Source organism: Furipterus horrens, unplaced genomic scaffold, assembly GCF_987537825.1.
Source record: "Furipterus horrens unplaced genomic scaffold, mFurHor1.1.pri manual_scaffold_6, whole genome shotgun sequence".
Classification (NCBI taxonomy): domain Eukaryota; kingdom Metazoa; phylum Chordata; class Mammalia; order Chiroptera; family Furipteridae; genus Furipterus; species Furipterus horrens.
The window spans coordinates 96,351,106-96,372,941 of NW_028327176.1; the positions used below are offsets into that span (position 1 = coordinate 96,351,106).

Below are 21,836 nucleotides of genomic sequence, written 5' to 3' on the forward strand. Positions count from 1 at the left end.
CTGGAGTGCTTGGTGTTACCACACCTGTTCCAACACATCCTACACAAAACGCACGTTCCAGTGTTTCTTGTCCTGTTTCTTTTACTCCCACCAAACTTGAAGCAAAGATAGAGTAGCTTCGCTTTTTCATCCCTCCAAAAACAGTTGTTCTCCCCCAGCCAATTCTTACAAACTGGGGACCCATTTCCTGTTTCTACCCTGGGGAGAGACGGGGCAGCAGAGCAGGCAGAAGAGAGGGGTTCAAGGCTTCAAACCGACAGCTTGTTTCCCACCTGTACTGTTACTTAGATTCCATATTTATTTCCATCTCCCTGCTCTGTACAAGACATTGGACACTGGTAAGCCATACTTCCAGTTATTAATAATATATTTGTACTTGGAATCAATGGATTGGTTGGTGGCAATCTTCTCTTTCTGGATCTTGCATTCTCTTCCAGCTACTGCCAGACTTCCTCCTTTCCTTCACAGCAAGCATCTTGAGGCAGTTTTCTACTTTGTACTTTATGCAGTCCTGAAAATCTGAAAGTTGAATATTAGATTTACACGTTATAAAGTATTTCTTTCCCTAAAGCTACAAGAAGATGTTTTTTAAAAAATGTTGTTTCTGGTTCCTGGAGGTACCTCTAGTCCTAAACCTGAAATTAGCCAGTTCTACATCTTTAAAACGGCATGCAAGAATGTACTACGTAGCCCTGGCCAGTGTGGCTCAGCTGGCTGGAGCGTCATCCCGTACACCAGGGCGATGGGCATTTGATGCTGGGACAGGGCATATGCTTAGATTTCGGGTTCGATCCCTGGTCGGGGCCCATGTAGAAGGCAGCCAGTCGATATTTCTCACATCAGTATTTCTCTCTCCCTTTCTCTATCATATATATACATACATTCACATATGAATGTACTAGGTAGCTGAATTCGCATGAATGAAAATTCCTATTTAGTAGTTCTAATCTATTATGTACCTCTTGTCCTTTGTCTCCCTGAGGGACCAAGGACTGGGAGGATGGTGGAGTGGGTCCAAAGAGGATATGCCTGCTTTACACAGTAGCAGGCAAGCTCTAGGTCTTAGGACTGTGGTGCCCCTTGAGGCCTTAGGAATGGGTAAATAACATCTGGTATCCTGTCTCTGTCAGCATGTCCTTTGTTTTCAGGCTTTCCCCCCAGCAAATAATGGCTGGCGTGCAGTTCACTCTGCGTTACCTTGAAATCGTCATTAGTCATGGGGAGCCAAATACTACTTCTGTAAGTAATCAGAAACCTATACTTATTGCTTTTATTCCTATACTTCTTGGGGCTCTTCAACCCACTATAAATTTCCTTCCACTCTTATGAAACTTTTCTGCAAAGATCACCAGTAACCTCTCAACTGTAGAATCAAGATGATGCTGTTTGATCTTCATCTTTCTCAATCTTTCTCTGGAATATGACACTATTGATCAATTCTTTCATTTTCTTTGCCATTATGTCACTAGTTTTCCTCCTACATCTCTGATCCTCAACTCCTCCCTTTCCCTTACTATCCTCCCCATGATCCAGTGAATCACCAAGTCCTGTTGAGTCTACACATTTCTCAATTACGTCCTTTCTTCTCCATGCCCATGGCCATTGTTTTATAGCATTGCTCTCCTGGCCAAGAACCACAGGCTTATTCTTGAGCCTTCTCCAGTTTCTTCGTGTAGTCAATCTGTTACTGGAGTCAACTTTCTGAAACATATTCCTCCAGCCGCTTCTAGGTTTGTGTAATTTATTACACTGTATCTTAATCATCTCTTCATACACGTCTGTGAACTTCACCAGACTGGAACTCCTTGAGGGCAGGAACTGATCTTATCCATTATTAGGACATTGGCTTGAGCAGGGTGGGACGTAAGGGATGTATTTCCGGAGACACTAAACAAGGTAGCTTTTCCACTGCGTTCCCAAGTGCGCAAATCTAGATGAGTCCCCAATGCCAGGACACTTGCAGTAGGGACAGGGATCCTCTTCCCAAAGTTGCAACAAACCCAGGATTCTCATTTCATCTTACCCGTGCCCCCTGTCTAGGAAACGGATGCCCTCTAGTATTGCTGGACGCTCTCTCCACCAATTTTGCGTATGCAATTAGGTCTACGTTACCCTAATGATGAAATTACCCTGATGATGAAAGGTACCCTTTACTTTTAGGGCTTCTTTCCTTCAATTCGAGGTGGACGGAGGAGGAGAGTAGGGATTGAGTGAGATCCACTTTAGAAAAGAACCAGTTGCGAAGAAAGGCCGAGGCCGACGTACCACAGACGCCGGAGTGCGGCACTCGGTACTAAGCTTGGACTTCCCCTTCACTAAGCTCGACCCACTTTGGGGCGGGATCTCCCACTTTAGCCAATTCTTGGAGCCGAACCCTGGCGGTTTGTACTCTTCATTTCCAATGAGAAAAAAAGGAAGCAGCTTGGCTCCAATGACCAATCCGGAGAGGCGGCGCCTGGTTGTCAGGCAGGTTTGTAAGAGTTCGGGCCAATTGGAGGCGCAGACACGGATCGACCCGGGCGCTGCGCGCAGGCGGTGGCGAAGAGACGCCGAGCGGGCCGAGTGCGGCCGAGCAAAGCCGGAGCCGGAGCGGGGCCGCAGAAGCTGGGCCGGGTCCGGACGGGCCGAGATGCCCTATAAACTGAAGAAGGAGAAGGTGAGCGTGGCCCTTTAACCCGCGCCTCCGCCTTGGGGCCTGCGCGGAGCTCTGGGAGGGGCCCGAGCCAGGCCCGGGACAGCCCCAGACTGACCCTCCCGTCCGGCCCCCGCAGGACTCCCTGGGCCAGCCCTCCGGCCCCGCTGCTGGTCGCACCCCCAGCCTGTGCCGCAGCTGGGAAAGCGCTTTCACCTTGCACGGGATAGAGTCCCCTAATAACACCTCCCGACCTATCCCGGGCCCAGGGTAACCCCCTTCCTCCGGATCTGCCCCTCCCAGGTCCTTCCCCTGCTTTTTCTCCCCCAACCAGTAACTCCCTCCATCCCCCATCCGTGTGCCCGTTTGGGACAGCCCGTCCTCTGAGGTGGTCCTTCCAGAACTACTCCCCCTTCCAGCCCCTTCCTTCCCCTTCTGACCCGCCTGGGCCTGGGCCTCCCTTCTCCACCGCCCCTACAGCCCCTCTGCCGCTCTGCCAAGCTCCCTGACCTAGAACAGCTCTGCTTTCTCTTCTCCTCCAAATCTGGCATAGGCCCCTCCCTCTAGTTCTTTCTTCACACACAAACTTGTAAGCCAGGACTGAGCCTTTCCTTCTGTCCGTGGAACCTCAGAATGTCAGTGCTGGACTGGACCTCTGAATGCATTCAGTGCAATTGGGAGTGATACAGATGAAGAGACTGAGGCTGGGAGAGGAGAAGGGACTTGGCCAAGGTCACACAGCCTGCTGGAGGCCCAGCTGCAGTATCAGGGGTCCTGATTTAAAGGCCTCTTCTGGACCAAAGTCCCCTCTACAAGGCATCAACCTACTCCCAGGTTCATTCTAAACCAGTCACCTTTCCTAATCTGTGCAGGCCCCTTCTCTTAATCCTTTGCACTTTTCCCTTTTTGCACCAGTGCTGGACTTCTGTCTTTCCTGGGCCGTACTGTCTGCAAATCCGGAATCTGCCCTCACTATCGCACTAGTTTTTCTTCTCATCCCCCCCGGGTAGCCACCCCTGAATACCCTCACCTTTGTCATGGCGTCCTGATGCAGGCTGTTTCTTGATGTTGCCTTCCTTCACCTTCCTTATCTGCCTCCGTACCACCTTCCCCTGTTCCTCATCCCTGCCTTTCTCTACCCTGTTTCCTGCTGTTGCTGAGTTCTGACTCAGAGGTGTGGTTCCTTTGAGATACAGACTCATACAGAGGATGCTAGAATACCAGTTCCAGCCTCCCCCAGCTTCTCTCCTGGGGTGGCCCCTCATGGTGTGGGACAATTCTGGCCTGGTGTTCTGTACCAACATGAAGCAACCCACTTTATGACCCCAGAGGTGTCATGCTTTTATTTGCCCTCTGATTGGCTGGGTTGCTGGGCTGTCATCTCTGACCTTATCAATTAAACTCTTTATCCTGGGGCTGTTGGAGATCTGCCAGGGTTGTTCCCATAACTTCTCAGGGCCTGATGTTCTGAATGTAGAGTTGGTGGTGGTGTACTAGGCACTGAACCACCTGGGGTGCTGAGCCAGTCAGGGTTGTGTGCCTCACCCATGCCCTGTCCTTGGGGAGTGGGCATGCTGTGGTCGTTTGGGTAGCTTAGCTTTAAATGATACACACACAAGTCAGCCACACCATCAGCTAAAGGGCTCCTTCAAAGAGTGCAGAGGGGTGTGGAATTCAGGGGTAGCTGGTGAGGTTTCTCCCTATCTGTAGTTTTTAGTCTGATGGAACAGATACTATCCCATCCGCAGAAAGCCTTTCTCTACTAGATGATGGAGAAGAAGAAAAAATTTTGATTAGATTTGCTAGGTCCATAGTTATAAGTATTTGGTTGGAAAAGAATATTGGAAGGATCAGGGTACATGGGGCCAGGCATCTCTGAACCCCTTCATTTCCAATTGTGTGTGGCCTCCTTCAATGTTTGGCAAGTCCTGAGGAGGAGCGGGGAGTGACCTGTGACTGAGTTCTTCCTGGATGGAGTGAAGACCAAAAGGAGGGGTGGATAGAGGATCTTTATTGCTCGTCCATCATTTCTTCCCTTTCTCCTTCTTTTCTGTTGGTCCCAATCCTGGCCATCCTTCAGAGCTTCTTCCTTGAAGCCTTTCCAGAAGCCTTAGTTGGGAGTGAGTTCTCTCCCTCCTCCCCTGCATTTGCAGAACACTTGGTAGGTCACTTATGCCTCTTTTGTGTTCTCTTGGGCTGGAATTAATTATGGATAAGTCTTTTCTTCTCCTTGAGATAATAACTAGGTTCCATTTTGGTTTGGCCTCTTGCTTGCACACAATAGGTGCTCAATGGATGGGTGCTGAGTCAGTACCTTGACGGGGTTTTGCATCCCTCCTCTTCCCTTATATTCTGATCTGGGACTTACATCTTTTAGGTTCCTGAGTCAGGTGCCTCTGCTCCCTCCCACTTTCTTCTTGTTCTTAGTGATAGTAATGGCATTGACTAATATTAAGGTTTTCATGTACCAGCCCTGGTCGGTATGGCTCAGTTGGTTAGAATATTGTCCTATAGCCAAAAGGTTGTGGGTTCAATTCCCAGTCAGGGCTCATGCAGGTTTGATCCCCAGTGCAGGTGTGGGCATGTTTGACCCCTGGTCTGGACACGTCCAATCCCCAGTTGGCAGCCAGTCAATGCTTCTCTCTTGTGTTGATGTTTTTCTTTCTCCCTTCCTCTCTCTAAAAGCAATGAAAAAAAAAAGTCCTTGGTGAGGTTAAAAAAAAAAGGTTTGGTACTATAATTATCATTACTTGGTAGATGAAAAAACTGAGTCTCAGAAAGGCTAGTTACCTTGCACATGATAATATAACTAGTAAAAATTTGGCTTAGAATACAGGGCTGGTTCCATGGTGCCATGCAGTACTGGACTGCTGGGCTGGGCTCAATTGTGTGCACTTCACCTGTTCTGCAGGAGCCAGGGAGCGAGGAAAGTGGTGCGCCTGGTCTTCCCACGCTTGCACACGCCCAGGCAGCTGGGATCTCTGTTAGGTGCATTTCCTAAGAGAGATGATTGAGTGCTGTAGGGTAGGTAGAGGGGCACAGAAAAGAACCAGGAGCTTATGATTAAGTATAGAGATGAGGCATATGCAAAGGGGGTCAGGTTTGTGCAAGAGCCCCACATCTAGGGTGTGTGCAGTTCCCTCACTGTTGTCCTGCCTGCATCCCGCTCATCCTTTTCCTCTCCACCCCATGGTCTGAGCCCCTCTCTGGCCCCTTGATGAGGGGTCAATGTGCCCAGGCCAGTCAGTAGGCAGTAGGAGAGTATTCAGCCCAAAGAAGGAGTCTTGCCTGCTGATGTGACTGCTTGGAGCTGCTCCACACCTGGAAATGGCTTTCTTCTTCCCTGCCCCCACGAAGCCTTCCCCTTACTCCAGCCCACACAGAGCTTTCTTCTCCCTGAAATCCTTTTGCCCCCATAGTCACAGTCATTTGATTTAATGCTTCTCACTGAAGGGGCTCAATGGAGTCACAGAATCTCAGAGCTGGAACTGATTTCCAAGGTTCTCCAGTCCAATCTTCATTTAAGGCTTGAGTCCCTTCTGTGACATGCCTTGGAGGAGGCATGAATGCTCTCCTGCTTGAATGCTCTTGGGGTTGGGGAGCTTGCAGCCTCACCAGGCCGCAGGTGTCTGTGCAGCTGCTCTGGGAGAAAATTCTTCCTTGTTTGGAGCCTCATCCTGTCTTCCTGCCACTTCAGCCCATAACTCTTGAGCCTCTGGATCCATGTAGAACAAGTTGCATTTTTTGTCCACAGGGCAGCCCTTTAGTTATTTGTCAAGATCCCTCTTGCTCCCCCTCCCACCATGACTCCTCCCTTCCATTGTTACCTCTCCTAGTTCCTGCAGCTGTGGCTCTCAGGACAAGCTTTTGAATTTACTCCCAGTATGGGCGAAGAAAACCTAGAATTTGTCTTTGACCTTCCCAAAGGCTGATGCTCGCAGCTGAGCCAGATCCTCCAGAATGATTCCATCAGTGCCAAGGACAGGGGTGCTGCCATGTCCCCCAGTGCCAGACACTCCACATAGGTCTGTTAACTGGATGGAAGGTCAAGTGAGCCGCCGAGGCATCCATGGCACACAGATGATTCATTTTGAGCTTCCAGTCAGACCTAAGTCCCCAAATCTTATTCACATTTTCCCCATCCTATCCCTGTGCAGAAGCATAGAAAGAGGTGCGGGGCAGGCCAGGGCTCTGAGCCAATGGCCAGGTTCTCGGGGGAGACTGGGACTAGCGTTCACTCTTTGTAGCAACTCAGGGCCTTACCCCCACCCACCCCTGTGCTTGTCCACTGAGGCATTCTTGGGACTATTCCTTTACCTGTTAGCATCCCTGGACCCCACTGATTGTACCAATAGCATCCTCTCTTGTGGGTGCTATTTGGAACATAAAAAGAAATGCCTCCAGCTCTTTCCAGATGGCCTTGGGGGGAGAGTAGTGACTCCTTCGCCTCCAGCATGAGAGCCTCAGGCACCCTTTGCCCACGGGTAGCTTGTTCCTCGGTGCTTTTCCCAGAAGACTTTTCACCCTGGATGTTCATAGGGGCCTTCCAAGCCCTAATTCGCACACCAGCCTTGGGAGGTGGAAGAGCATTATCATGCTTAATTATTGTGTGTTAGAGGTGTCTTCCCAACCAGATTCTAAACTCCTTGGGGGGACTGAGTTTCCCCTTGTGTACCCCAACCCCTCCTCCCCTGAGTTAGGTAAAAGGTAGGTGCTTAGTGGTTCTGATTGATTGATTGATTCAACTGGACAGAGAATAGTCACAGCAAAGACCTGAGGGGTCCAGACAAGTCCTCTCCCTTCCCCTGGCATGTACTAACTCTACCTCCATCTTCTTCCTTCAGGAGCCCCCCAAGCTTGCCAAAGGCACGGCCAAGCCCAGCAGCTCAGGCAAGGATGGTGGAGGCGAGAGCGCTGAGGAGGTAATGAATGTGGGCACCAGCTCCAACTGCTGGCTGGACAGTGGGGGTGAGGGGTCCCAGGGGGCCAGAAGTTATTTGGGTAGAAGGGAAGGAGGCTCCACAGCCTGGGAGGGTCCTGGACTGCCCATCCAGACTGCCCTCAGGCAGGCTTTCCCTTTGGCTGGTGTAAACCAAATAAGCTCTCCCCTTCTTCAGACTCCCCAGTGGTTCCTGTGCAAGTTGTCTGTCTACCAACTTTGAGTATTGAGAATTCCTTTTTCCTTAGGGCAAAAAGCTAGGGGCACCAGGTCCTGGGGGAGCAAAGAAGTACACGGGTACTCAGTGGGGTGGCTAGTGGCTTTGGTGTAGCTCTGGGTGGGGTAGGGGGTGGGGAGTGGCTGGTGTTCCTGAGTTGGGCTGGGCCCACTGCCCTTGGTTCTGATCAGATGGGAGCTACTGAAGGACAGTCATGAGCAGAGGTCAGCACAGCCCAGCAATCTAGGGCTATAAAGCAATAAATGGCAAGTGGAGAGAACACTGGAGGGTGGAGGGCCTTAAGGAAGTCCAGAGCATGTCCATGGCGGTTTGTGAGTGTGCCCAGTGGGGGTGCTCGGGGTGGTGGATGATCCTGTAAATACATCAAGCAAGTGCCTGTATTACCCAGGGGCTGGGAATCCTTTATTTCTCTGCTTCCTGCCTGCTGCTCTAAACTGTTCAGAGGGATGGAGGAGAATGGGAAATAGGGACAGGTCTTGTGTGTTTTTGGAAGAAGAAATCTGTTAACAAGTGTCTGGGGTTAACTCTGAATTTAGATTTTTCTAGGTACTTCTTATCCCTATCACCTTTAAAGAGAACCGAGCACTTTTCACACCTGTGACCATTGTTTTAGGCCTCACTTGAGTAATTGGAAGAAGCAGGGTGGGTTTCCCCCATTTTACAGACAGGAGAGTTAAGGACCACAGAACATAAATTTCTCCTTTCTCTACCCTGATACAGTAATCTGATCAGGCATCTAGAATAGTCCTTATCACTGGGTGTTGTAACTATTTGTTCTCACATGTGTTTTTCCCCACCAGACTGTGAACTCTGAGGGAAGAAGGCGGCTTCTTTCCCATACTCGTGTGCTCGTGCACATAGTTCACAGTCGATTGGTAAATACTTCTGGGGGGCGCTCCCTCTGGGTTCAGTCTCCCCTTTAGGAATGATGACATCTGTGGAACCCACGGGGAAGGTAGTTGGGAACTGGCAACTGATATTCAAAGCATCAAGAGAGCCTTAGAAACAGGATTTAAAGGGACAGAAAGGAGTAGTTAGGGGGCTGTTCCCACCTTCTGCCTAACTAACTCCTGCTTGTTCAGTTATTAGATTGATGTCATTCTCTGAAAGCGGCCTTCCTTGACAAGGACAAGGTTAGGGCTCCTGCTATCTGCTCTTTGGGGACCCAGTACCATCCAAGGCAGCACTTAACCACAGCTGTAATGAAACAATTCCATGTGAATTCATTGTTTATCCGTTGGCTCCTTTGTTAGTGGGTGAGCTCTAATGTGAGGTTGTTCAATGCAGAAGGACCTGGCGCACCAGAGGCGTCAGCATTTAAATGCATTAGTGAGTGAAGAGTGAATGAGCAAATAAACCAATTTCGAATGAGAGCTGGAAGGAACCATAGCGTCTAACCCTCTCCTTTCATAGGTTCAGACAGGTTAAGAAATATGCCAAGACCGGTTCCTAGGATTTCTCCATTGCCTTTCCGGATAAATTTGATAAAGGCAGTAGGTCAATATCAGGCCCTCTGGGAAGTGAGTGAGTTCACCTTTTGTTCCATTTTGGGAAACTCTATTCAGGGCTTAACTGTAAGGCAGCTGCAGGAATTCTTCTCCAGCTTTTCTAGAAATGTACCGATGTGGCTCCAGGGAGAGGGACGGTGGAAAAGTTGGTGGCCAGGCTGTGAGGCCCAGTCTTTTCCTTGCCCTTCATCCAGTCCAGAATTTTGGGCTCTGAGAGCCAAATTTACCCTGTGTTAAGCATTTGCCAGTCTTTCCAATTGATCCTAATAATTATAGCAGCCAACATGGATTTTATTGAACTTATGTATTAGTTTCCTAGGGCAGCCATAACAAAGCACAAACTGGGTGGATTAAAAAAAAACAGGTTTATTTTTTTATAGCTCTGGAGGCCAGAAGTCTGAAATCAGGGCGTCAGCAGGCCATTTCTCTCTGAGGGTCTAGGGAAGAATCTGTGCCATGCCCTTCGCCCAGCTTCCGGTGGCTTTCAACAATCCTTGGCTTGTAGACACACTACTCCAATCTACCCCGTCTTCACATGGCCTTCTTGCCTGTGTGCGTGTTTGTGTCTCTGTGTCCAAATTTCCCTCTTCTTATAAGGACACAAGTCCTCCTGGACTTAGGGCCCACCCTAGTCCAATATGACCTCATCTTAACTTGATTACATCTGCAAAGGCCCTGTTTCCAAATAGGTCACATTCACAGATGTTGGGTTGATATGAGTTTGGGAGGGACACTGTTCTGCTCAGTACACTCTATACCAGGCATTGTGTTGAGTATTTTGCATGCATTTAATTTTATAAACTCATTTAATCTTCACAATGCTCCCATCAGGTCACTTCGTTATCATTATCCCCATTTAACAGATGAAACTGAGGCTTAACAATGTTAAGTATCTTTTACTTAGCAATAAAACAGCAGAGCTGGAATTTGTCCTAGGTCTGTGTGGCCAGTTCTCCTGTGTTCTGTGTTCTTGATGACATGATACACTGGCTCTAAGATTCTAGAAGACAGCTCTGGCCAGTGTAGCTCAGTGGATTGAGCGCTGGCCTGCAAACCAAAGGGTCGCCAGTTCGATTCCCAGTCAGGGCACATGCCTGGGTTACAGGCTAGGTCCGTGTGAGAGACAACACATTGATGTTTCTCTCCCTCTCTTCCTGCCTCCCTCCCTCTCTCTCTAAAAAAAAAAAAAGAAAAGAAAAAAAGATTATAGAAGACAGTCTTAGACTGGAAAGGGGCCTTAAGAGATTAGGTCAGGCTTATTCTGACCACAGAGACGGGTCTTGCTTTGTCTGTCTTCGGAGAGAGCAGTTCAGTGCTGTGGACTTTTCTATGGACTGTGCCCCTGTGCCCTGTCCTGAGTTCTGGGAGTGGGAACAGAGAGAGGAAGACATTATCCTATTCTCCCCCATTTAAGCCTGACCTCCCTAGAGCCAGATTGTTACCCTAAAAACATTTTTGGTCTTATCAGTCCTCTACTTAAAAACTTTTGCTGGCATTTCATTGTTCACAAATTCAAATTCACACACTCGGCCCTGTGGGACTGGCCCAGCCATTCTTTTAACTCCCATCCTGGTTTATTGTCACATGAGCCCTTTTATTACTCAGGGTCCTTACTGATGTGATTCCACTGACCTGGACTGCTTTATTTCTCTCCTTTATCCTTTGTCTAAACTCCTGTTTATTCTCTAAGAGCCAAAATAAAAGTCACCTCTTCAGGGACATCTTCCCTAATTTTTCAGGCAGAGTTTGTAGTTCAGCCCTCTGGGCTCCCATATCTTTTGTTGCTTTCTCTGCTTTTGCATTTCCTTGTACTAACAGCTGCTTTCTGTGTCTGTCTCAGCCACTGGACTGTGAGCTCTTTGAGGGCAAGGGCCATGTCCCATTCACCTTTTAATCTCTAATGCTCAGCATGGTGTTCATTGAATAAATGAAGGAAGGAAGGAATCAAGCACAGCTAGATAGAGCTCTAGATGTCAGTATAGGAGAGAATGCCTCTGTGATTTTCAGGACTTTAAACTAAAATGATCTTTATTTGGCTGGTTAATTTATTATATAAAAGCTATAACATTAGTCTTGGTGTTTTTCACTATCTTTCATCATTCTGTTACAATACTTTAATAGTGCTTAAATAATAATTCTACCTCCTACTTTATTTATGTTTAAATATGTGGGTTGAATTATTAATGGTGGCTATTAGGATGCGGTTGGACCAGCATTGGTTCAGAATGAGCAGGTACAGTTGTCATCTCCTGAGTGTGACTGCAGTATGTAAATTCGAAGCACCACTTGATTCCTGGAGGCCTGAATCTAGGAGGGCTTCTTGGAGTTTGGATCCTGTTGAGAGTTTAGAAGTGGGAAGAGAAGGTACTTGAGGCAGAGGTGATGGCCATTATGGAGTCTCAGAAGTGGGCCCAGGCAGGACACGGTGGAGGATGGAGAGCAGGGCGGCCATGTTTTTTGGTCCAGTCATGCTCTGACAGCTGCAGAAGGTGCTCCACGGGGACTCACCTGTCTCCCACTTCCAGCCCAGGTCAATGGGGAAGTCAGAAGCTGGAGCTTTTAGGAGAAAGTGAGTCACTAGCATAGCTTCATACCTCCTTTTTGGCCAGCATGTTTCCTAGGGAAGGGAGAACAGACCAGGGACACTGCTTGAATCTGGGGCTTGGGAGCCAGTGGTCCTTATAAAACCAGTGTGGTTTTTAAATTTTGATTTTTAGCCATGCAGCCTTCTCTTGAAACCTGTGTGGAGAATGGTTGGGAAACTACTAATCTAGTCCAACACTCTTCTCATGAGCAGAGAAAATTGAGACCTTGCTTTTCCCTTTCTGGGAGGAATGCCTCCTTTCTCTGGATATCCTCTCGGTGTGAAGTTCGTGGAGGTGCAGGGTGTCTGCATCTTATCTGGGAGGACAGAGAGAGGCTTGTTTTTCCCTGAGTTTTGTTCCTCTACTGCCACGGAGCCCCTCACCCCATTATCACTAATGTTTCTCCCTCCCACTCTGCTCCTGCCACTGTCGGGGGCTGTGTTCTGAGGGTCCCCAGGCTGGGACAGGAAAGGCCTGTGGGGAGGGACCTGGGCTTGGCCCCCAATCAGCCAACCAGACATTCGCTGATTGCCTGTTAGTTGCTAGTGCTGAGGGGGCCCAGAGCAGTGCAAACCAGGGTCCAGGGTTTCGAGGGCCTTGCTGTCTAGTAGGGGAATGAAACTTGAACAGACCAAGTAAGAGGTGTCACTAAAGGTGATCACAGAGCCAGTGGTACCGACAAGTGGTGTCAGGAGGTTGGGGACAGGGGATGGATACCCAAGGCCTGGGGTCATCTGAGAAGGCTTTTTGGAAAAAGGTGGACTGAAACTGGGTTTTGGAAGATGCAGTGACTTCTTGTGTCCCCAGTTTAAAACATGGAGGATAATGGACCCCAAGGACCACTTGGGGAGGTTTCAGGCTGCATTCCTAAAGTCCAGGGGATGGGGAACAATAATAGTAACTACCTCATAGAATGGTAATGGGATTTAAGTGAACAGTATATGTGCCATATGTGGAGAGGAGGTAGGGATGGCAGGTATGAGGACATGAGGGAGGACAACTTTCCTGTGGTCTGGGGGCCCAGCTGGACACGGCCTCTGGTCCTGCTGCAGTCTGGTTGGGGGTACCCGGGCAGTACCTGTGGGTGGGCAGCCCTGCCAGTGTCTGTGTGTACGTAGGCTTCTGAAGATGGGCTTTCTGGGGCTCGGATGCCCGTGTCTGGGAGGAAGTAAAGAGACAGCTTTTAAAAATTAGCTGTATTTACAAAATATAGAGAAGCAGAAAAAAGTCACCTATCATTCGGCTACCACAGGAGATAGTCATGACCACAGTGGTGGACTTGCTCTTGCTCTTTTCTTCTTAGCTGGGCTTTAGGTTCCATTTGTTGCAATGCGGGGAGCTCATGTATGTACAGTTTTGTATTACCCTTATTTCACTTATCATAGCAAGCAGTTTTCTGTCATTGCATAACTTTAGGCTTTTTGTCTTATCTGAAATTTTATCAGCATGATAAACACAAGCACATCTTTCAGAAAGTCGGATGGTACTCTTGGGCTGCAGTGAGAAGGACAGCCATGCCAGGTCCCTCTTTTTTTATTGCTCTGTGACAGTCTCTCCAACTCCTGATTCTGTCCTTGGAGAGTGGCTTCTTCCGTATTTCCAAATAAGATTCTTTCACTGCTTTGTTTTCAAAATTGTTTGAGATTTTGATATTATCTATTGGTGCTGTGCTGTGGAAAATTAAAGTCTCAATGTCTCATACCTCTGCACAGATATTTCCCCTCGTCTCAAAATACTGATCACCAATTTTGGGGAAATGACTATGACTGACTAAATATTTTTCCCAGCTGAACTATGTATGATTACATTTAGCACATAGTTTTCATAAACATGATTTTAACTCCATGATATCCCATGTATTTATTTGATGTTATAAATAAGTTTGTAAAAAGTGTAAACAGGCCAAAGCCTTTTTTAAAAAAGTTTAAGTATGCACACATACTTTTTTTTTTTTAGGATTTATTTATTTTTAGAGAGAGGGGAAGGGAGAGAGAAAGAGAGGGAGAGAAACATCAATGTGTGGTCGCTTCTCACGTGCCCCCAACTGGGGACCTGGCCTGCAACGCAGGCATGTTCCCTGACTGGGAATCGAACTGGTGACCCTTTGGTTCACTCAGTACACTGAGCCACACCAGCCAGGGCTCAATGGATTTTTATATATGTATATGCTATGAACTCTCCCAGATCCAGTCAAGGTATGAAATATTTCCATTACTCAGAAGGTTCCTTATGCCTTTCCTCCATCAGTACTCACACACCTCCCCTCACCACACTAGCCGGGCCCTGAAAGATAGCCAGTTTTCTGACTTCTGTCACCATCAGTCCATGAATTAGTTTTGCCTGTTCATGAACTGGAGTGACCATTTTTGAAGGCTCTTGATGCACAGGCTGTGGGCATTACTTTGGGAGACATGACTTCGTAGCCACTCCTTTCCAGGGATAGCCCGTAGTTATCTCTGACCCTGACCTTAGCTCCTTCAGGGAAGGGGACATAATGGGGTTGGGGGTGAGGGATGGCCCAGGTCCGGGTGGCAGGCATCGCTTGGGGAGTGGACTTCAACAGTTCACTTGTTTGACCAGCCCCAGCCCCAGCTGCATCCGCAACCCCAGCCCCAGCCGCAGCCCCCGTCTCAGCCACCGTCATCTAACAAGCGTCCCAGCAACAGCACACCACCCCCCACGCAGCTCAGCAAAATCAAGTACTCAGGGGGCCCCCAGATTGTCAAGAAGGAGCGGCGGCAAAGCTCCTCTCGCTTCAATCTCAGCAAGAACCGGGAGCTGCAGAAGCTTCCTGCCCTGAAAGGTACTTGAAAAGGTCAAGGGGGCTGATGCAACCTAGAGGGCACTGGGTGTTGGCAGATGGAGGTTTGGGGTATTTTTGGGGGGTGGGGTGGGAGTTTTAGCAAGTGTGAGGGGAGCTCCACTGGGACTGGGGGTGCCAGGGAGCAGGGTGGGGAAGAGAAGCCCTGTAGGACGAGTAGGGCATGGCAGTGAAGGACGGGGGAGGGGAACCTGACTGTTGGGCTCCCCTCTAGATTCGCCAACCCAGGAACGGGAGGAGCTGTTTATCCAGAAACTACGCCAGTGCTGTGTCCTCTTTGACTTTGTGTCAGACCCACTCAGCGACCTCAAATTCAAGGAGGTGAAGCGGGCAGGACTCAACGAAATGGTGGAGTACATCACCCACAGCCGCGATGTTGTCACCGAGGCCATTTACCCTGAGGCTGTGACCATGGTGGGCACAGGGAAAGGGAAAGCGGTCTGGGGTGGGGGTCCTGGAGAAGCCTGATGAGCTCTCACCAGGGCCCAACCTTCAGTTTTCAGTGAACCTCTTCCGGACACTGCCACCTTCATCGAATCCCACCGGGGCTGAGTTTGACCCAGAGGAAGATGAGCCCACCCTGGAAGCCGCCTGGCCACACCTTCAGGTTGGCTCTGGTTGCAGGGATGGGGGCAGTCTGAGACTGTAGTGAGGGGTGTCTCCCAGTCCTTGGGAAATACCCCCTGAGTGGATGCCTCTTTCCTTCCACAGCTCGTGTACGAGTTTTTCTTACGTTTCCTCGAGTCTCCTGATTTCCAGCCAAACATAGCCAAGAAGTACATTGACCAGAAGTTTGTCCTTGCTGTGAGTCCCTTAGGTTTCTGTCCTTCCCTGCCCTCCAGTGTGTGAACTCCAGACCCTCATCCCTCACTCCAGTCCCAGCTGCTCTTTCTCCTTCTGCAACTATATTGGGTTTCAGCTGTGTTTGTACAGAAGGCTGTGGGGGTTAAACAGACCTACTTTGCCCTTCAGAAGCTTCCGGCAAAATGAAAGGAAACAAAAAAGCAACAGTTACCCCCCCCCCCCCCAAACGGGGGTATGCAAGCATGCATACTCAGATGCCATCTTGGGTAGAGCAATATAATGTCACTCTCCTCAGACTCTTGTCCCTATGCCTCCTCTCCAGAGAACCTTTGGGCTTCTCCTAGCTAGGGCCCTATTTCACCCCAGCCCCACTTCCTCAGCTCCTGCCTCATTCGCTGCCTTTCCTCCTGCCTGCTCCCAGCTCCTGGACCTGTTTGACAGTGAGGATCCTCGAGAGCGGGACTTCCTCAAGACTATCTTGCATCGAATCTATGGCAAGTTTTTGGGGCTCCGGGCTTATATCCGTAGGCAGATCAACCACATCTTCTACAGGTGAGGCCAGGACCCCAGGCTCAGGAGCAAAGCGAACACTGCTAAGTTGGGGGAAGAAGGGAGGTAGGGGGACTCAGAAGGGGTATCAGGGTTATCAAGAGACCCTTTTATTCTTCCCTCAGGTTCATCTATGAGACGGAGCATCACAATGGGATTGCCGAGCTCCTGGAGATCCTGGGCAGGTGAGAGGTGGGGTGGGGGCACATAGGCCTACAAAAGGTGTATTGAGCTGGGACCAGGCCCTTCGGTCCTAACAAAACTCCCTTAACTCCTAGTATCATCAATGGCTTTGCCTTGCCCCTTAAGGAAGAGCACAAGATGTTCCTTATCCGTGTCCTCCTTCCCCTTCACAAAGTCAAGTCCCTGAGTGTTTACCACCCTCAGGTAAGCTGCTTTCCTCCTGATGGTCCCTGACCCTGACAGAAAAGACAGGGAGGGAAGCTATTCTAGCTGGAATGGGCAGGTAGGAGTGGGTCGGGGGTCATTTCCTTTTCCATATGGGGTCTTGCTTCTGTCACTGACCTTTGTGAGACCTGAGACCTGCACCTTACCTCCTTTTACCTCAATCTTTTGCAGCTGGCATACTGCGTGGTACAATTCCTGGAGAAGGAGAGCAGTCTCACTGAGCCGGTAATTCCCTCTCTAAGCCCTAGCATCCACCTGTTAGTAGCACTTGCCAGTGTGTATCTGTCATGCAGTGCCATAGCAGGTGCTCAGGAGGGGTATAGCCCAACAGGTAACATGGCTTCCTCTCTGAAGGAGAAAAACCTAGGTACACCTAGAAAATAGATCCAAGCCAGAGAAACATGAGCAGTTAGCTGAGGCCACCCATGTAATGCCCACTGTGGTGGGGGGAGGGGGAGGAAGACTTCCTGAAGAGTCAGGCAGTTGACAATTTTACTATGTCCTCCTTGTCTCACAGGTGATTGTGGGACTTCTTAAGTTCTGGCCGAAGACCCACAGCCCCAAGGAAGTGATGTTCCTGAATGAACTAGAGGAGATTCTGGATGTCATTGAACCTTCAGAGTTTAGCAAAGTGATGGAGCCTCTGTTCCGCCAGCTTGCCAAGTGTGTCTCCAGCCCCCATTTCCAGGTGAGATCCAGACCTAGCATATCCCAGCCCCTGCCTCCCAGAAATGAGGGGGTTCTTGAGCAAAGCAAGCCGTACCCCCACTGAGTTCTGCCTGTCCCCACCAGGTGGCAGAGCGTGCTCTCTATTATTGGAATAATGAGTACATCATGAGCCTGATAAGTGACAATGCCGCCAGAGTCCTCCCCATCATGTTCCCTGCACTCTACAGGAACTCCAAGAGCCATTGGAACAAGTAGGAGGCTGCAGTGGGGCTCTGGTTTTGTAAGCTGTGAGGGTGTGGAAGATCTAAAGAGCCAATGATTTCATCTGGTCACTCTGCAAATGGGAATGGTGCCCACTGTATGTTGATAGGACCTGGAGGGACTGATTGGGAGAAAAAGATACCTATGTAAGAGATTTGTGATAACAAGCAGCAGAGCAGTGGCCTGTATTATGCCTCTTCTTGCAGTTGTATTCTGCATCTTTGGAGACTTAATTCCACGCTTGCAGAAGCCGATGTCATCATCTTAGTGTGTGTTGAATCCCAGTGTTGTAAAACAGCTTTCCTGCAAGCACACTGTGGCGCAGACACACATCACAGCTGGGAGGCCATTGGTGTGGGTTAGAGCAGAGGGAGTAGTGGGAAGAAGGTAGGTCTTGAAGCATGGAGTGACGGGAAGGAACGACAGGTCGACTAGTATTTGTAAAGACCCTGAAATGCCAATCTCAAGTCACATGATTTGACCAGTGAGATGAGTTTTACCCTATAGAGATTTGTGAAGTGGGCATGGTAAATGAGAAAGCTCTTAGCAGAGACACCTTGTAGGGCGGAGCCAAGTGGGACCTGACACTAAGGGCAGGCTCTGACCTCTAACACCTCATCTTTCTTCTGGTGGCAGGACAATCCATGGACTCATCTACAATGCCCTGAAGCTGTTTATGGAGATGAATCAAAAGCTGTTTGATGACTGCACACAACAGTACAAGGCAGAGAAGCAGAAGTCAGTGTCTCCCCGCTTGGGGGGCTTTGATCATCCACCACCAGCCCCTTTTGCTTCTCTCTCAAACTCACCCTGTCTCTGCTTCCTCAGGGGCCGGTTCCGAATGAAGGAAAGAGAAGAGATGTGGCAAAAGATCGAAGAGCTAGCCCGGCTTAATCCCCAGGTGAGGTTTTCCTGCCACTGCCCTGAACTGAGGGGCCCGTATTAGGCTGGGGGAGGGTTTGAGGAGTAGAGGCAAACAGGTTCACAGATGCCTGAAGTGGCTCTCCCCACTTGTCTATGCCTCCTTTCTTCTCAGTATCCCATGTTCCGAGCTCCACCACCATTGCCTCCAGTGTACTCGATGGAGACAGAGACCCCCACAGCAGAGGACATCCAGCTTCTGAAGAGGACAGTGGAGACAGAGGCTGTGCAGGTGGCAGGGCATAGAGGGAGTGGGGAACAGAAAAAAAAGATAGCTCCGAAAGGGGCAGCAGAGCCAGGGAGGGAGGGGAGGACACAGTAGAATGTACTGGGAATTGGTCACCATTCCTCGTCTTCTCCATGTCCACACGCAGATGCTAAAGGACATCAAGAAGGAGAAAGTGCTGCTTCGGAGGAAGTCAGAGCTGCCCCAGGACGTATACACCATTAAGGCCCTAGAGGCTCACAAGCGGGCAGAAGAGTTCTTAACTGCCAGCCAGGAGGCTCTCTGACGCTCTCACCTTCCCTGCACAGGGCCACAGCCCACTCAGCCCTGGGACAGCGCCCTCGCCCTCTACCCTCTGTTCCCCACTGGCTGACTTGGGGCAAGGCAGTGCCTCTCTAGCTACTTAGGGAGGGTGATGCGGCACTTGAAGCAGGGACACTTACCGAGTGGTCCCTCTTCTCCCCAAAAGGTGTTCACACCTCCCAGTGGCTAGTACAGATAGGCTGAGCACTGAGCTGTTTAGTGCTCAGACAACTGGGGATGCCTGTCCCCCTCCTGCTCCTAACCCCACAGCTACCTGAGGCTGCTGAGAAATACACACAGGAATACATATGCTCCTCTCCTCTTCCCTTCATCCTCATTTGAACTCCAGGGGTCTCTCCTTTTCTCTCTCTTTTGCAGAGGCATAGGGAGCAGCAGGAGATTATTCTCACCAAAGTTATGTCAAGCCCTTTTGGCCCCTGAAGTCAATAGCTGGAGGGTTGCCAACCCCAACAGCACAAAGAGGCTCTCAGCCCCAGGAATGTGCAGGCTGACAGGACTGTATTATTTCCTCTTACCCCCTGCCTGACCAAGACCATGTAGGTGGTCAAAAAAACTGCATAGGCTGTGGACAACAGATGATGAATAGAGCCCAGATGGATCAAGAGAAGGGGAAGAACAAACACCCTACCTTGTGCCCCCTCTTTGGTGAGCAGCAGCCCCGGGATCATAGATATGGAAGGGACCACCTGGGGCTGACTGCTTTCCTGTGCTGTTGGTTCCCAAAGTTAGGAGGAAGGAAACAGGGAGCAGTGTCCTAAGCATGGCTCCACCCAACACCTATTTATTTCCTTGTTTGTGCTAATGCTGGGCAGACCCTCACTTGTCCCTTTCAGGCATTATGGAGGGGTAGGGCACTTAGGAGAGCCATACCTGGGTTCCAGGGGCACAGGCAGTGCAGCTTTTGGCTGTGTACATAGGGTGCTTTATTCTCCAGAGTGATACATGCTATGGTGGGTTGGGCTTGGGCCGATGTCCCCATATGTACAGAGCTGAATAAAGTGGGTCTCTGAGAAGTCTGATTTGCCTTGATGTGGAAAGGGAGATGGGGAGGATGGAGATGGGCATTACAGATGTGTTCAGTCCTGTGCTGGTTCCAGTCTGGAATGCTGGCAGGTAAGGCAGCTCTCAAGATGGTCACTTCCAGGCAGGGGATGCCTGTCGGGCTTGGAGAGCCTTCTGTACCATATCTTCCCACTGGGCATCTGATATCTCCCGAGCCCAGGCAGGAACTCCTGGCGCAGGCAGGCTTACTCCAGCCATTGTCCTTTTCACCAGCTCTACATGTTCTGAAAGCACAGCCAGAGATCAACAACTGGATAGAAACAAAGTCACTAAATCCATCTGTTATTTCTAGGCAAGCCTGCCCATTTCCTAAGTCTAGCAGAACAGCACTTCACCTAGACTCCTTTTTTTTTTTTTGTTTTTTATGCTTTTAAAAAATTTGTTCTATTACAGTTGTCCCATTTCCCCCCCATTGCTCTCCTCTGTCCTGCCCATCCATCCACACAGCACCACCACCCCACCACCACCCCCTGGTCATTTCACCTAGATTCTTAAGTCTACAAAATACAGATTACAAACTGTCATTTTAGGAACAGGGTGTTGCTCTGTGACTCTGGCCAGTCCCTTTACTCCATAATTATTCCAGAATGAAAAAAAAAATCTTTTACCTGGATCCATGGGAATAGAGCTGTGGTTGCTCAATGCTATAGCTCCCTCCTCCTCCTCATCACTCTCTAATGGTGGGTCTGGCAAATGAAGCCCCAGAGCCTGAACAGCCAGAGAAAAGAGAGTTAAGAGCCAGCCTTTCAAGGATCCCAGCTTCACCAGCTCAGGAACAATGCCTTCTCCACCATACCTGGATACGATCCTGGATATCAGCAACTACGTCTTCTCCATCCCCCACTGGTGCCAGCTCCACCTCCTCTGGTTCAGGATCTTGGTTCAGGGGCTGGTAGGAGTAGCCAGTTGGGCCTGCCCCGGTTTCCTCTTGCTCTTCCTCAGGCTCCTCACTGCTCCAATCCCCGGTGCCTTCTGTAGGGCCCTGGTGCGGCCCTAGTTCCTCAGTCTGATTGGGGAAAATACGCTCAGGGCCCATGGTGTCTCCCCCAAGAACTACTGTTGCCATCCGGGCAGGGGCTGCAAGAATAGGGAGGTAGGACAGGGATCTGATGAAATCACGTCTACATTTAGCCTCCCATCCAGTTCCTTGTAGTCTCCTGTGTCCACGAAACATTTAAACGCCCCCAACCCACCCCAGCATCTCCTGGGTCTTCCGCCTTTTAAGTCGGTTGTTATCTCGAACCTAGGCCCACCCGCCTTGCTCGGCCATTTCTTAAATAACAACAGCCCAACCGGAGGCCAAGCCTTCTCCCAAAACGCAACCTCTTCCAGAACCCCGCCTTCCCGCCCCCACTCCTAGGTCGGGAACTCCGGGTCCCCACAAAAGCTCCCCTAGAGAGGGGGTACCCGTTCCCTTCTCCCCTCTCAATATCGTTCCCCTCTGTACCACCTGACAAACGCCCTTCAGGCCCCAGGGCCTCTCCTCAAATGGACCCAGCTGTGCGTTCCCCACTCGCCCCCACCGATTGTCGGCGCCGGTATCTCCGCGCGCCTCACCACCTTAGAGACCGGGGCCCAAACCGCACCTTCACTTCCGGCGGGGCTGGACGCGCTAGGGTGTCTAGTCCTCCAGTCCCGCCCCGTGCTCATGACTGACACGAGCGAGGACAACGACTCCACCCCCTGTTCGGCCTTCGTTATTCCTGGTACAGATAACAAAGAACTAGGTTCCCCGGTAACCCTCACAGGTTTTCTTTTGTTGTTGTTGTTGTTGTTGTTGTTGGATACCTGCACAGGCGTAGAAATTCCTTGGTCTTCTGCCCTCTGCTCAGTACCTCGCGTCCGTCCCGAAACCAGTGGACTACAAGTCCCAGTAGGCTCCCGGAATT

At 50.0% G+C, this 21,836-nt stretch overlaps 2 protein-coding genes across 6 annotated transcripts; one reads left to right on the forward strand and one right to left on the reverse strand.

The window, feature by feature from the left end:
- The first annotated feature begins 1,787 nt into the window (after positions 1-1,787).
- PPP2R5D (protein phosphatase 2 regulatory subunit B'delta) lies at positions 1,788-19,898 on the forward strand. Its single transcript, XM_090282440.1, has 16 exons — positions 1,788-2,656; positions 7,477-7,554; positions 14,483-14,705; positions 14,938-15,137; positions 15,220-15,330; positions 15,435-15,527; positions 15,949-16,079; positions 16,202-16,261; positions 16,355-16,463; positions 16,656-16,709; positions 17,002-17,172; positions 17,277-17,404; positions 18,051-18,152; positions 18,243-18,315; positions 18,451-18,567; positions 18,710-19,898. Exons 1-16 carry the CDS (start codon positions 2,402-2,404, stop codon positions 18,845-18,847), a joined length of 2,043 nt encoding a protein of 680 aa, XP_090138566.1. The 5' UTR covers positions 1,788-2,401; the 3' UTR covers positions 18,848-19,898.
- MEA1 (male-enhanced antigen 1) lies at positions 19,785-21,817 on the reverse strand. Of its 5 annotated transcripts, none has more exons than XM_090282438.1 (4): positions 21,736-21,817; positions 20,744-21,024; positions 20,556-20,655; positions 19,785-20,171 (listed from the first exon to the last, which is right to left on the reverse strand). In XM_090282438.1, the coding sequence occupies exons 2-4, from the start codon at positions 21,011-21,013 to the stop codon at positions 20,020-20,022; spliced, it is 522 nt and encodes a 173-aa protein (XP_090138564.1). In that variant the 5' UTR covers positions 21,014-21,024; positions 21,736-21,817; the 3' UTR covers positions 19,785-20,019. The 5 variants fall into 5 exon arrangements, with proteins under 5 accessions (XP_090138564.1, XP_090138560.1, XP_090138562.1 ...); XM_090282434.1 differs by lacking the exon at positions 21,736-21,817 and adding an exon at positions 21,534-21,620; XM_090282436.1 differs by lacking the exon at positions 21,736-21,817 and adding an exon at positions 21,508-21,564.
- Between the last annotated feature and the right edge of the window lie 19 nt (positions 21,818-21,836).